Source organism: Ictalurus punctatus, chromosome 5 (assembly GCF_001660625.3).
Source record: "Ictalurus punctatus breed USDA103 chromosome 5, Coco_2.0, whole genome shotgun sequence".
Lineage (NCBI taxonomy): Eukaryota > Metazoa > Chordata > Actinopteri > Siluriformes > Ictaluridae > Ictalurus > Ictalurus punctatus.
The window spans coordinates 20,472,162-20,486,672 of NC_030420.2; the positions used below are offsets into that span (position 1 = coordinate 20,472,162).

At 43.5% G+C, this 14,511-nt stretch overlaps 1 protein-coding gene across 3 annotated transcripts in view; it reads left to right on the forward strand.

Annotated features, from left to right (window-relative positions):
• The first annotated feature begins 414 nt into the window (after positions 1–414).
• The window catches only part of ptch1 (patched 1), a 59,747-nt gene continuing 45,650 nt past the window's right edge, over positions 415–14,511 (forward strand). The window contains exons 1-5 of one of the 3 annotated variants that reach the window (XR_008396461.1): positions 415–1,082; positions 2,150–2,342; positions 13,005–13,194; positions 13,361–13,430; positions 13,515–13,606. Coding sequence is in view for 2 of the 3 variants with exons in the window: in XM_017468747.3 (XP_017324236.2) it covers positions 915–1,082; positions 2,150–2,342; positions 13,005–13,194; positions 13,361–13,430; positions 13,515–13,606 (713 nt within the window). In the remaining variant the exon portion in view is untranslated. Of the gene's footprint in view, positions 1,083–1,403; positions 1,991–2,149; positions 2,343–13,004; positions 13,195–13,360; positions 13,431–13,514; positions 13,607–14,511 lie in introns of those variants that run through there. The other 2 variants (XM_017468747.3, XM_053680302.1) reach the window with 2 other exon arrangements.

Below are 14,511 nucleotides of genomic sequence, written 5' to 3' on the forward strand. Positions count from 1 at the left end.
ATTACACCAAAACCCGTGAAAATAGGCTGTAAGGGTTTCATACTGTACGAATCCATCAAGTGCTACTGCTCATGTAAAAAAAAATGAATCCGTTCCTCATAACTTAACACAGAGAGAAGCAAACACCATGGCTAGCACGGGTTCCTCTATCCAGAGGAAGGGGCGGGGCTTGTGTAGGGCTGCCCCTCAAACTTTTGGGACGCACACGCACTGCTCGGCCACCTGGGTGGTCTCTCTACTTTGGTGAGCTGTTGCTAAGCAGCTAATAATAGTCGTGTTTGCTGAGTAATTTTTGCCCTTCTGGAACCAATCAGAGCCGAGAAAGCCCGGCCACCTGACAGACCTGGAGGCGGGATTTCGGGCTGAAGTTTTTTTCTCCTTCTTACCAGTACCCCTCTTCCCCCGCCTCCTCCGCAGTCTCCGAATGGAGAGCTCTCTCTCTTTCTCTCTCTCTCTTCCCCTCCTCATCTTATTGAATCGCAGAGAGACCGCTGTGTCCCGCGGCCCTCAACACACACTCACTCACTTACTCTCTCTCTCTCTCTCTCTCGCTCTCTCTCACTCACTCTCACACACACACACATAGGAACTCACATAAGCACAAAACACAGAATGCATCGGCCACGGAGCCGTCGTACCTCTCATTACAGAAAGCGCTTTGGCTTCTGAAAATTTTTTTCAGCTTTTTTTTTTTTTTTTTTTAAAGAGAGAAACTGTGAATGCGAGAATCATCGGAAACCTCCGGATTCGCGAAATGTTGCAATGGAAGGCGCCGACTCTGACTCGCCGTGCCAAGCAGGAGTATGAAGCGCTTTGTGGCTCTGCGAGCACCGACACAGAAACGCCGTTTGCTTCGGATATTCAGCGACGCTTGCGGGCCGATCGACTAGTGCCGAGAGCGAGGACTGGACAACATGGCCTCGGCTGGTAACGTCTCCTTCGATCAGGAAAACGGGGAGCCCGATCGGCCGAGGGTAACGCGGAGGACTAGACGGAACGGTCGTGCAGCCCCTCCGGACTTGGAGTACTTACAGCGGCCGAGCTACTGCGATGCCGCGTTCGCGCTTGAGCAGATATCTGAGGTGCTTTTGCGTTTGTTTGTTTGTTTGTTTAATGTATCAATTCGATGTGGAAGTAGTCGGTGCAGGACTGATGGTTAAAGACCTCAGCCTTATTGTTAAGTCGCCGTGTAACGGGACGGGTTTTTTTTGTCCTGCTGTTTTGTGTTTTGCGCTCTTTCAGGTTCACTCTGAGATAACTGTCACACTGCTGCTTATACACTAACACACTAACCCCACCGCGACGTCTTCTACTACAGCTGATGTTTTCTAACATGCCTAGTGCAGAACCGATGGGGTTTGGGGGCGATAGTATGTACACAGGGAGTAGTTTTCCTCCCGTACGGCGGAGCTGAGAGAGAATCCATGTGGCTGCCCTCTTCCGTTCACAAATATTGCCGTAACTCCCCCTGTGTGCGGTGGCCGCTTCTCAGCGTCGCGCGACTCCATGGCTACGTCCCAAACCGCAGATTATCTACCGTATTATGTTCAAATAGTACGCCCCGGGAGCACGCGCGGTTCACTGCGTTAGTTCGCGTAGTTTTGTTTTGGTTAAAGATTGAGCGCCGCTGCAGCAGCGGAACCCACGTGCACCTAGAAACTCAGTCACTTGACACCGCTTGGGTCACGAAGACTGCACCGGTCAAGGGGTTATTATGTTGTGACCAAAATACAAAGAGTACTTTTAATAGAGTATATGCGTGGCAAGAACGCAGCGTGAGAATGAGTACCAATTGTGCAAAGCTGAGAAAATGACTAGAAGTGTAGTGTTGAATTCTCGGGATCTTGTACACACGGACTGAACCGTTACACCGGGAACTTTTCTTTAAGAAACGTGTAGCATTAAATATCATCCGTCACGGTTTGCACCACGGGTTTATACTGACACAGATGTGTGTGTAGCATGTGTCTGACACATCACAGTGCTCTGGGTAAATATGAATCAACCAAATCGTTCAACCGGAATATTTTTCACAGACACCTTCCCGTTACAGAGAGAGAGAGAGAGAGAGAGAGAGAGAGAGAGAGAGAGAGAGAGAAATATAATCTAATGTTTGTTGTTGTTGTTGTTGTTTTCTCCCCCGTTGTAGGGTAAAGCGACTGGAAGAAAAGCACCGCTGTGGCTGAGAGCAAAGTTTCAAAAGCTTTTGTTCAGACTCGGCTGTTACATACAAAAGAACTGTGGAAAGTTTTTAGTCGTGGGTCTTTTAATATTCGGAGCTTTCGCTGTTGGTTTGAGGGCAGCTAATCTGGAGACCAACGTGGAGAACCTCTGGGTAGAAGGTAAGATCAAAGTTCCCTTCTCTTGTATCTGTATATAATTGGTTTCTTTAACATATGCCTACAGATATGATAGCGTAGGTGGGATGCTGGAGGAATTATTTATTGTGTGATAAAGTCGGATGAAGTCCAGTAAAAAACCGTCCAAATGTCTGTTTGGGTTCTTTTCGTTGCTAACGCTGCGTTACTTACTGCGTCTCGCGCCACTTCGATATTCCTACTAGGACTGATTAATTTGTGTTTTTAAGCAAAGAAATGTTTGACAAAGCCGCCATTTTGTGAGTGTGTGTGTGTGTGGGTGTGTGTGTGTGCCTGCCTCCAGCAGCTGAATGTGATCCGAGTGTCTGTGTGTGGTCCTGTTTTGGACGGCTTTCAACTTTCCAAAAAGATTTGTCTCAGGGTTAAAGGATGAAGAGAGAGAGAGAGAGAGAGAGAGAGAGAGAAGGCTGAACGCGGGACAAACAGAGAAGCCTCACTTCGCTTAACTAACAGATTTGAGATGATTTGAGGCAATTTCTGCGATTTTGTGGGAAATAAAGTCGCTGTTTGGGGCCGTTAAGTGCGGGTGGTGGGGTTTTTTCCTGCAGTGGGGAGGGGCGAGTTGAGACTTTGATCTACATTCCAGCAAAATGGAGGGGTTTTGATAGCGCCATTCTGTTAAACCGAGTCGAGTTTTCTTCCGTATAATTAGGTTAATGATGGACAGTCTGTTCTTTTCAAACTAATTCTGTATCAGAATATCAGCACCAGGTTTCTAACTGTTTTCCCAGATACCACCATCAAATTTGAGATGTTGCTTGTCAGTGAGAAATTGTAATTGAGAGCCCTTGTAGAGTTGTTGTTGTTGTTGTTGTCTCTCGTGTGTAGGAAAACAATAAAAACTACCTTGTCAGGACCAGCAACATAGTTGTGACAACTTAAAGTGCTTTTTAGCCAAGTCAAGCTTTTTTTGCATGTACATTAGGTCCAGACATATGTATTAAAAATAGCGAGGCTCAGGTAAATTGCTAACACCTAGCATTATAACCTGCAAAATATAGGAAACACACACCCAAAACAACACAATGAGTTGATATGATTTTTTTAAATAGAGTAGAAAATTCTTATTACATTTAGATAGCTGTAGCTGCATAATGTTTGTGTGTATATGTGTGTTACATATTTGTAAGGCCATGTCCTGAAGTGTCACAAAAACAAACGTGTGTGTGTAGTATGCACAGGTTTTCTTGAACGTTGCAAACTAATGCTTAAATTCATGAAAGTAAAACAGAAACAATGTTTAAATTGCTATAACAATAATTTTCACCAATCTGAACAGCAACGCAACACGAACGCATTTCTTAAGAAAGTTCAGTTGCTTTTGTACGTTATGTCCAGCCATATGTATTTAGAAATGCTTGTAGCGAGGCTCAGGTAAATTGCTAACACCTAGCATTATAACCTGCAAAATATAGGAAACACACACCCAAAACAACACAAAGAGTTGATATGATTTTAAAAAATAGAGTAGAAAATTCTTATTTCATATGTATAGCTACATAGTGTTTGGGTGTGTATGTGTTACATATGCATAACGCTATGTCCTGAAGTGTCACAAAAACAAATGTGTGTGTGGGTGGGTGGGTAGTATGCAAAGGTTTTCTTGAACGTTCCAAACTAATGCTTAAATTCATGAAAGTAAAGCAGAAGTATTGCTTAAATTACTTTAACAATAATTTTCACCAATCTCAACAGGAACGCAACACGAACGTATTTCTTAAGCAAGTCCAGTTGCTCTGTGACAGGCCTATTAGGTGACAGCCGATCACAAATCCCCTCCTTAGAGATCCAGATTTGGAGAGATGACAGCTGCCAGATGCAGGAACATTGAAATCTGTTTGTTTGGATTAAGCTCTGTAGCGGAGGGATAGATTAGTTCTGCCTGTCCCAGGGTTTTTGAGCTGAAAGATGTCGGCCCGGTGTCCATTAAGATGCATGTTTATGTTTCGTTTGGAACAGCCTTTTCCTAGCGACCTCTGAACGACCTCACTATTGCGCGTTGTCTTGTACCTTCTGCTTAAGTTCAGCTCGAATGGGAATCGGCATGATCTCATCTCAGCTTTCATCACTCGCCATTTAGAACCGTGCAGGTCCAAGGAATATAATTTGTTTGGTTTCTGTACAAATTGTACAATTAAGACTGATGTAGGTCGTGTGTTTATGGACTTAACCAACTCTGAAAGGAACCGCATGTGCCTTCACTGTCTCAGAACGTTTGAGAGGAGCCTGTTTGTGTCTTAATTTAGTTTCAGCTTCTCACGTTTGAGTGTGTATCTGTAACTGAAAGGTATGCCATTGACAAAAAAAGGGAGATGTAAGTCACGTTAGCTAACTGTAGAGCTACAGTAATGTATGTCACAGTTAAATTTATACAAACGTAGGAAAGATGTCTCAGAAAGCTGCTTTTAAAATACGGTGCCTTTTCCACACCACAGGCACAGTTCGTGAGTGTTGCCCAGAGTGTGTCTTTCTAAAATCCACATCGCCAGCTTACAGTTTTCCTTTTCTTCTCACTGTAATTACTTATATAGGTTTTTTTCTCTTCAGTCTCTTCAGTGAGTGTTCCGTTCAGAACTGTGAAATCACTTATAAACCTCATTATGAGATAGCGATTATATTGTATTTCAGCCGTACAGTGCAAAAATACAAACTCTACTTTTTTTTTCTTTGAAGAAAATACAAGAACCGTTTAATTAACGACATTTCTCATGGACAGTTGCTGTTCTGTAGGCCATCCCACTTGGTAGAAATGAACCAATCCTGCAGAGAAATCATTAAGATACTGAGAGTTGGACTGTGCTGTTCTCCAAAAAAATAAGGGGGGGGGGGGGGGGGTGTCATGGAATTGGAGGCCACAAGGCTGCGTCCCATAGGGCCTGAGGTCATCTAGAGGAGCCTCCACTATTTAAAAGCTCATCTGATACCAGGCTGAATGAGCCTGGTGTGGAGTGAGGGCTTCCAGCCCACACTGGAGGTGGGGAGAGTGGTAAGGGGCAAACACCATTATGCGATATTCATTTCATCATTGAAGTCAGTTTAAAATAAAGAGCCACAAGCAATGAATTAGATGCACCCAGTAGGGGGCAGTATGATTTTATCAGTGATTGTGATCACTAGGACTTTTGGCAGATTTCTAATGCTTCCGTTGTTTCAGGCTTAACTTTTAAGCTTGTATGATTCTCAGAGAAAGAAGCAAATGGACCGAAATATAGCTAAATCCTGTCATGTAGTAGGACAAGCATTTAATGGGTGGAGGAAAGTGCATACAAACCATTAAACATATGGTTATGATTGGCTCTTTGTCATGGTTGTACTCAAGGACATATAGTCTGTGTAAAAATGTATCTTGTCTTCCGCTGTGGATGACACAACCTCTCTGTTCTGTGGTGAGGAGAGTGAAATAAACAAGTCAGTCACTTGTAGAGAGTTTGTAATTATGAGACTGGCTGTCTAATATAAATGAGTACTGTGTAAATACAGTGTACGTTCCCTTACTGTGTAGACGATATGTAGTTTTGTTGCTCACACTGTTAAGACACACGAGCAAAGACCGTTGTAGTGAGCAATGTTGTTTCCACAGGCAATACAGGATTACGACATGTGTATAATTTCCCTTCAAATGGCCATTCTTGTCAGTTTTGCTGTAAACCATCTGAAAGAGCCTGAAAAAGACAGATGTGTGTGGAAGACAGGGACAAATGGAGCACTTCCCATTCACAACTGGCATCCTGACAGGCCTCCAAGTCCTGTGTTTATGTTGTGCATACCTTCACCTGATGTTATTCAAAAACCAGAGACACCAGAATGTTTCTCTCTCTCTCTCTCTCTCTCTCTCTCTCTCTCTCTCTCTCTCTGTGTGTGTCTCTCGCTCTCTCATTCTTTCATTCTCCCTCTCACTTACCCATGTGCCCCCCCTGGCTTCTGCTTGCTTTCCTTCTGAAACGTTTCCCTACACTAACCCCCCCTCCCTTACTCTCCTCGCCTCACATCCCTCCTCCCCTCCTCTCTTGGGAGTCCAGCCCTGGGATGCCAGATGTATTACAGAGTGAAGCACAGCAATGTAAACACTGTGTCTTGCCACGGATGCCGGGTGGTCCGGCCCTCCCCCTCTCGTCCTCTCAGAGAGTGAGAGAAGGAGAGAGAAAGAAGATAGTGGAAGCAGTTATAGAGATATTTGTGTTTGGGCCAGAGGATCAGTTTTTCTTCAGTCTTAACAGGCTTAAAATTTCAAAGTGGGAAAAGAGTAAAGAGACCTTAACGCACCTTAAGAGTTATGAATGTGAGTGATGTTGACATTGTGCAAGCCTTTTCAAAAGATTATTGATTTAAATCCGAAGGAAGCCGTAAGACATGGATTTGAGGAGAGTTTTGTTTTTATTTTACACATTGTCAAGAACTGGAAATTTTGTATTTTTTAAAATCAACTCGTGGTTACTTTTACCCAGTTTAACAGTAAATGCACTGCATAGCTTGAGGAGATCTGAAGTAACATGAGCATATGCACATATGTTGACGTCTTGACTACTTGCAGAAGGACCAAAAAAAAGAATCTATATTGTTTGTGTCCTTATAATGTATAGTAGTACAGTGTTATGCAATTAAAGTGACAGCTGCGTATGCTAGAGAATATTGCTTAGTTCCAAGACATGTGGATGCCTGTGGATGATATCTTATTTTGCTGGAACTCACTCAGTGTTTGGGTCGGTGCACACTCAGAATCCTCAGTACTCTGAGCACACACACACACACACACACACACACACACACACACACACACACATTCTCTCCCTACTTTTTTGTTGCATTGCGATCTAGTTGTTTTGAATAGCTTTTTTTTTTCTTCAGGGTAAGCGACCTGAATGAAGCCAGCAACGTGGAAAAATCTGGCCTTTCAAGGCACTCTGAATGTACATCTCTGGATTGCAGTAAGCTGCATTTGTACGCAGCGGACTGCTAAATACACCCATTTTTTCAAGGCGCAGCTCTGGACATGTGATTAGCATAATTAGGGAAGAGCAGGCTATACATATGGTAATGCAGCATGGAGTAAATGGCAGCTGCGGTGTAAAATTTGTGTCAGGGGTCGGCAGACTGCTTGGGGGCATTGTGCCTCAGCTGCGGGTCAGGAACTCTCTCTCTCTCTCTCTCTCTCTCTGTCACCTCTCACTCTCCCCTTCTCTTTCACTCCCACCTTCAATGACATCACATCCCTCTTTTCTCTTATCTCCAGGAAGCTCTAAAAGGGCCGTGGAGTGTTGGTGGTGTGTGGCCAGCGGGTGCACAATTTAGTGTGCAAAGTTAGCTTGCTGTCAGTTGAGATTGAATCAAGACAAATTGCTCAGCACAACTAGTAGGTGTAGTAAGTAGGTGCTTCTTACTATCAGAACCTCTGACAGAAGTAAATGTGGGGGTTTTTTTCAGGAATTTGACTTCCTTATTGAAGTAACACTTTTTTAATTCATATTTATTAATCGCTTCATTGTGGTCAGGGTCATGGTAGATCCAGAGCCTCTCCTGGGAGCACTGGATGTGAGGGGGAAATGCACCCAGAATCTCTTGATCACATGCACACACTCATTCACACTCACAGGGAATTTAAAGTAGCCAATCTACCTGCCTGTTTATGAGAGGTGGGAGGAAACCAGTGAACCCAAAGGAAACCCATATGGACACAAGAAATACATGCAGAGCTCCGCAGTGTGGCATGCTTTTCTTAATGTTGTGCCCAACATTATCAAAGTTTTTATTAAACTTGCATCATCTTAGTCAGTTCTGGTTCAGCAGGTGCAGCATAAACTATGCGATGGTGCCGGATGTTTAGATCCGGACCATACTGTCTTAGTCTCCCTGAACTTGTTCCATGTGTAATTAAAGAAACAAGGTAAATGTAAAGGAAACCCAGAAGCAGATAACATAGCATTGCCAGAAGTGTGGAGCATGGCTCTGGATCTCAAAAACCGTTCGATGACTTCTGCACGACCGCAGGGGGGTCTCTCGAGTCGGGTTCTAATCCAGCTAATCCCACCCGCAACACACTCATAAAAAGTGCCTTCATGTGTCACCAAACGCAGCACCCCTCCCTGCCTCACCAGCCCCCAGTGAGCAGCACCAGCAACAGGATTGGCTGCGATGGTGTACTTGGCAGGATCAGGTGGAGAACAGTGGAGCTGTGGTGTGGGCTGTGTGTGTGTGTGTGTGTGCGTGTGTCGGAGAGGCGCCTTCTTGAAGTGAGGAGCCCCATGCTAGCCTCTAAGGCAGACCAATAAAAAGCCAGCTCACGGCTGAATGGTGAGAATCGTAGGGCAATGCTTGAAAACCGGGGGGCGATGACGGGCCCCTTCCAATCCACCCTCGTCCAGCAGTGAAAAGGGAGGGTCAGGGGTTAATGTTATGCAACAAAATGAATGAGCCCAGTTTAGGCTCAAACACTCTGACATGCACACCCAGTTCACTCACATCTCTCTCGCTCACTATTTTGGGGGGAAAATGTCACACAGTCAACTAGGGCTGCCCAAAGTGGGAAATATCCAGTTATAATATAGTCATTAAAAGTAATTGCACATAAATGTAATATGTGCATTCTCTGCACATATTACTGTAAAGAACATATACCCTGTTTTCCCTCATATGTTCTTTACAGTATGGGCTTTGCTATATATCTTATGGCAGATATACAATGTGCTAGTTAAACATGATCATACTATTTCCCTTTGCAATACTGATATCAAGGCCCTCATAATATCCATCCATCCACCCATTTTCCATACCGCCTGGAGCCTATCCCAGGGAACTCTGGGCCCAAGGCAGGGGACACCCTGGAGGGGGTGCCAACACATCGCAGAGCCATTCATACACCACGGACAGTTTGGAAATGCCAGTCAGCCTACAACACGTGCCTTTGACCTGAGGTGGGAAACTGGCGTATCTGGAGGAAACCCCCGATGCACAGGGAGAACATGCAAATTCGAGGAGGTGGGACTCGAACCCCCAGCAGTGCGAAGCAAACGTACTAACTACTAAGCCACTGTGCCCACCCTCATAATATATAAATGTTAATATATAAATTATATTCAGGTGAAGCTGTAATATATATATATATATATATATATATATATATATATATATATATATATATATATATATTTATGTGTATATATAATATATGTATTTACAAGTACTGGATTATGTGAATGTCATATATATATATATATATATATATATATTTGACATTCACATAATCCAATACTTGTAAATCTTTTTAAATATTACATAAAACATATTGGGTTTCATCCCTGTACAGCAGGCTATGTGCATTATTGTCTTTCTTTGGTAAATCTTGACCGGCATCTGGTGAGCATCCGATTGTCAGCAGGCTACTCAGCTCACATTCTCCTCACATCAAGGAGATCTCTGCTGTACACTCATGGCTTTCTGATGACTTCTAGAAAAATTTCTTCACCCCAAAAGCTGCTGGTGTTCCAGAGGACTAAATAAAGAACATGCTAAGCCATATTAGGCCATAATCAACCTGGCTTCCATAACCATGTTGAAGCTAAGCTTGGCTTTGGTCAAGGCTGCGATTAATCATGGATATTATAAACATGCCCTAAAACAAGATCAAGATGTGAGTGCGTTTTGGGCTGAGGAAGAAAGACTCCACAGTGTTGTCCTAATGTGGGTAGACATTTTTCCTTTCCCTGCTAGTCTTTCCAAACTGACTTGGTGGTCTAGCCTCAGAGAAAAGCATGGTTTTCTTATCTTTAATTCACTTACAATGGCTGCAAAACACACAGCGTAGGCCTACCGTACAAACTGATCACCATTGTTAGATCAGTCAGTCGTTTAGAAAGTGTTTGTTTTATGTTTCCTGTTCGTGAAAATCTCAACATGCAAAATGCTTACTTTCAAAATAAGATTTTTAAAAAGTGTATTCTAGTACAGTGCCTTGCGAAAGTATTCACCCCTCTTGGCATTTTTCCTATTTTGTTGCCTTACACCCTGGAATTAAGATTTTATAAATCATAGGGGTATAAATCATTTGATTCATACAACGTGCCTACCACTTTGAAGATGCAAACCCGCCACCCTCCCCCACCCTAAAGTCAATACTTTGTGGAGCCACCTTTTGCAACAATTACTACCGCAAGTCTCTTGGGGTACGTCTCTATAAGCTTGGCACATCTAGCCACTGGGATTTTTGCCCATTCAAAAAGGCAAAACTGCTCCGGCTCCTTCAAGTTGGATGGGTTCCTCTGGTGTACAGCAATCTTTAAGTCATACCACAAATTCTTAATTGGATTGAGGTCTGGACTTTGACTAGGCCGTTCCAAGACATGTAAATGTTTCCCTTAAACCACTTGAGTGTTGCTTTAGCAGTATGCTTAGAGTCATTGTCGTGCTGGAAGATGAACCTCCATCCCAGTCACAAACCTCTGGAAGACTGAAACAGGTTTCCCTCAAGAATTTCCCTGTGTTTAGCACCATCCATCATTCCTTCAATGCTGACCAGTTTCCCAGTCCCTGCTGATGAAAAACATCCCCACAGCATGATGCTGCCACCACCATGCATCACTGTGATCATTTTTTTCTGGCCACACTTCCGTAAAGCCCAGCTCTGTGGACTGCACAGCTTAAAGTGGTCCTATAGATAGATACTCCAATCTCTGCTGTGGAGCTTGCAGCTCCTTCAGGGTTATCTTTGGTCTCTTTGTTGCCTATATGATTAATGCCCTCCTTGCCTGGTGCATGAGTTTTGGTGGGTGGCCCTCCCTTGACAGGTTTGTTGTGGTGCCATATTCTTTCCATTATTTAATAATGGATATAATGGCGCTCCGTGGGATGTTCAGATTATATTTTTTATAACCCAACCCTGACCTGTACTTCTCCATAACCTTGTCCCTGACTTGTTTGGAGAGCTCCTTGGTCTTCATGGTGCCACTTGCTCAGTGGTGTGCAGACTCTGGGGCCTTTCAGAACAGGTGTATATATACTGAGATCATGTGCCACTTAGATTGCACACAGGTGGACTTTATTGAACTAATTAGGCCTATGTGAATTCTGAAGGTAATTGGTTGTACCAGATCTTATTTAGGGGCTTTATAGCAAAGGGGGTGAATACATATGCACACACCACTTTTTGGTTTAGAATTTTTTTAAACAAGTAATTTTTTTCATTTCACTTCACCAGTTTGGACTATTTTGTGCATGTCCATTGCATGAAATCCAAATAAAAATCCATTTAAATTACAGGTTATAATGCAACAAAATAGGAAACATTTTGCAAGGCACTGTATACTGAATACTTTTGCAAGGCACTGTATATATAAAAAAAGTGAGCTTGTGTGTTGTTATGCGATCGGAAAAGCCAAAAAAAAAAAGAAAGAAAAGAAAAAGGAAATCATGAACATAAGACAAAAGACAGCTGAAGGGATTGTACATGATGCGACTAGAATATAAAGTCACAAACTCTTCGTTCAAACCATTGTGAGGACAGATTGACTTATCCAGTGTTTTCACACCGCAATTACAGTTATTTTACTTTCGTAATATCAAATGTATCCATTTTTCCTACTTTCCGATATGTAACGGCACTTCCTATATCAACACGAAGGTGAATTTAAAATATGAAGCGTGTGTATTTGGTTGTAGTGAATTTACCCAATTACCTGCATGAGTGAGCTGCATTGTGTGATGATTTGTGTAAGTGGGACAGCCGCTTGAAGGAGTCTTGATCCTGAAAATGGAGAAGTCTGATTTTCTCTGTGGGCAGGTAAATGGAACAGGAAGAATCGTCAGCTTTGAGAGGCGGACTTGGGCACCGGTCGGCAGGTCTCTTTGAAAGACGACTTTTGTAGCAGTTTCAGGCTTAGGGATGCCACTTGAGGACTTCATAGCCCGAGCTCTTAAGGACACGCACACACAGAAATAGACGTGCACATATGCAGTACTTACTTTATGTGCCACTGATTGCACTCATCAGTCGTATGTGTCTAAACTCTGGGTATGCATGTGTGTGAGAGTTTTAAAAGTACATTTATTCAATCAGATTATGTGAGTTGATAATTATGTTATTTAGAATAATTTCATTGTCGAAAGTTGTGAGTGGTTATGTTGGTAATGATGGCACAGTGAAACTACACTTTCTCACTGCTATGCATGAGGGCACAGTGGCTTAGTGGTTAGCATGTTTGCTAGGCACTAAGCCACTTTGTTTGCCCCAGCCTCGCACCTCGGGTTTGGGGGGTTCAAATCCCACCTCTCTTCTGCGGGTACCCCGGTTTCCTCCCCCAATCCAAAGACATGCGTTGTAGGCTGATTGGCATTTCCAAATTGCCCATAGAGTGTGAATGTGTGTGCGATTGTGCCCTTCGATGGGTTGGCACCCCGTCCAGGGTGTCCCCCCAGAGTTCCCTGGGATAGGCTCCAGGCTCCCACCGACCCTCTGTAGGATAAGTGGTACGGAAAATGGATGAATGGGATTGCTATGCATAACCTCTACACAGTGTCAGATTTCAGTCATGCAGTTCATGCTGAATCATGGGATATTTCAGATGTTACTGCATAAGAGAGTTGGCAGTCGCAATATCTCATAGATTTCTCCTTTCTCTTTCCTTCCCTTCCTTCTAGTGGGTGGCAGGGTAAATCAGGAGCTTAAATACACACGGCAGAAGATCGGTGAGGAGGCCATGTTTAACCCTCAGCTAATGATCCAGACGCCACAGCAGCACGGTGCTAACATCCTGACAGTAGAGGCGCTCAAGCAGCACCTGGACTCTGCCATTAAAGCAAGCAGAGTGCATGTTTACATGTATAACAGGTAAAATGCACCATTCCTATTGGCTTAAGAAAACATAGACCCCGCCACACCCACACACACACACACACACATCTCTTTTATGTTATTTTTTACACTGTATGTTCATTTGAAATGGAAACTGCGTTGTTTTATCATGAACAATGGGTAACTCACTTATACCTTATAGGAAATGGAAATTAGAACATTTATGCTACAAATCAGGAGAACTCCTCACAGAAAACAATTTTGTCTACCAGGTAAGATACTGCAAACTGACCAAAGCATGTATTCTGTTACGTGGGGAGTGACATAAATGAGCTTAATGACATCCATCCTTTTAGATCATTGAGAATCTGCATCCTTGTTTGATCATCACGCCTCTGGACTGCTTCTGGGAAGGTGCTAAGCTACACTCAGGCATTGCCTATCTCCCGTAAGTGTCAGTCACTAATAATGTTACGTGTTGAACTTTGTCAGTTGGTTCTTTTGAGACAGTTCACGTTATAAAATGCGAGAACCTTAATGATTGGCATGAGAAATGGGCTTACGAGCGAGGGGCAACGGCAGTAGGATAGTAAACAGTGATTCTCAGGACTGCTTTGTTGTGTTTGTGCATGAGAGGACTCTGCTGCTCCTCTCTAAAGGCCTTCATTGTAACTGCTCTTGGACTAGGCAAGCTGGGACCCCACACAATTGTTACCCTTTTGCTTTTAATAGCTTTGTGCAATAGTTATACTCAGCAGACGTCCCTCCAGTCCAGCAAAAGTAGAACACTCTTCTTTTTTTTCTTTTCTTTTTTTTTTTCCTGTCCCTATCTCAGCCTCTCTTTTCTCCCTCCATCGTAGATGGTAAATAAGAATTTGACTGTGTTCTGGTTGGAGGAGTCTGAATAATGACCCAAGCCTGGTTAGGCACATACAATGTGTTCTAAGGCAAGAGGGTTAGCCAGATGAGTCTGCTGTGAAAAGAGAGAAAGAGAGAGATGCAGCAAAGATGGATGGCTAGTTCAGTGCAGAACCAACGGGAGGTCCAGAGAGGCGGACAGCGGATTGGTAGGAGTGGAAGAGAACGACAGCACAAAGGAGAGAGGGAGTGAGGACTTAGGGAACAAGGGAGGGCATGTAAGGATAGCATGTGGACAGATTTACTGAGTAGAGAGAGAGAGAGAGAGAGAAGCCCTGTTGGAGAAATCCAGAATGAGCAGGCCAGACTGAGAGCGGAACAGAAATATTAGAGGTTTTTTAAGATGATTCAAAAACCTCTTCATTGTGGGGATGTCATAGGCCTTGAGCTGGACCAGTTATATAAAGTAATTGGTCAGGATAAAGCTCAGATGAT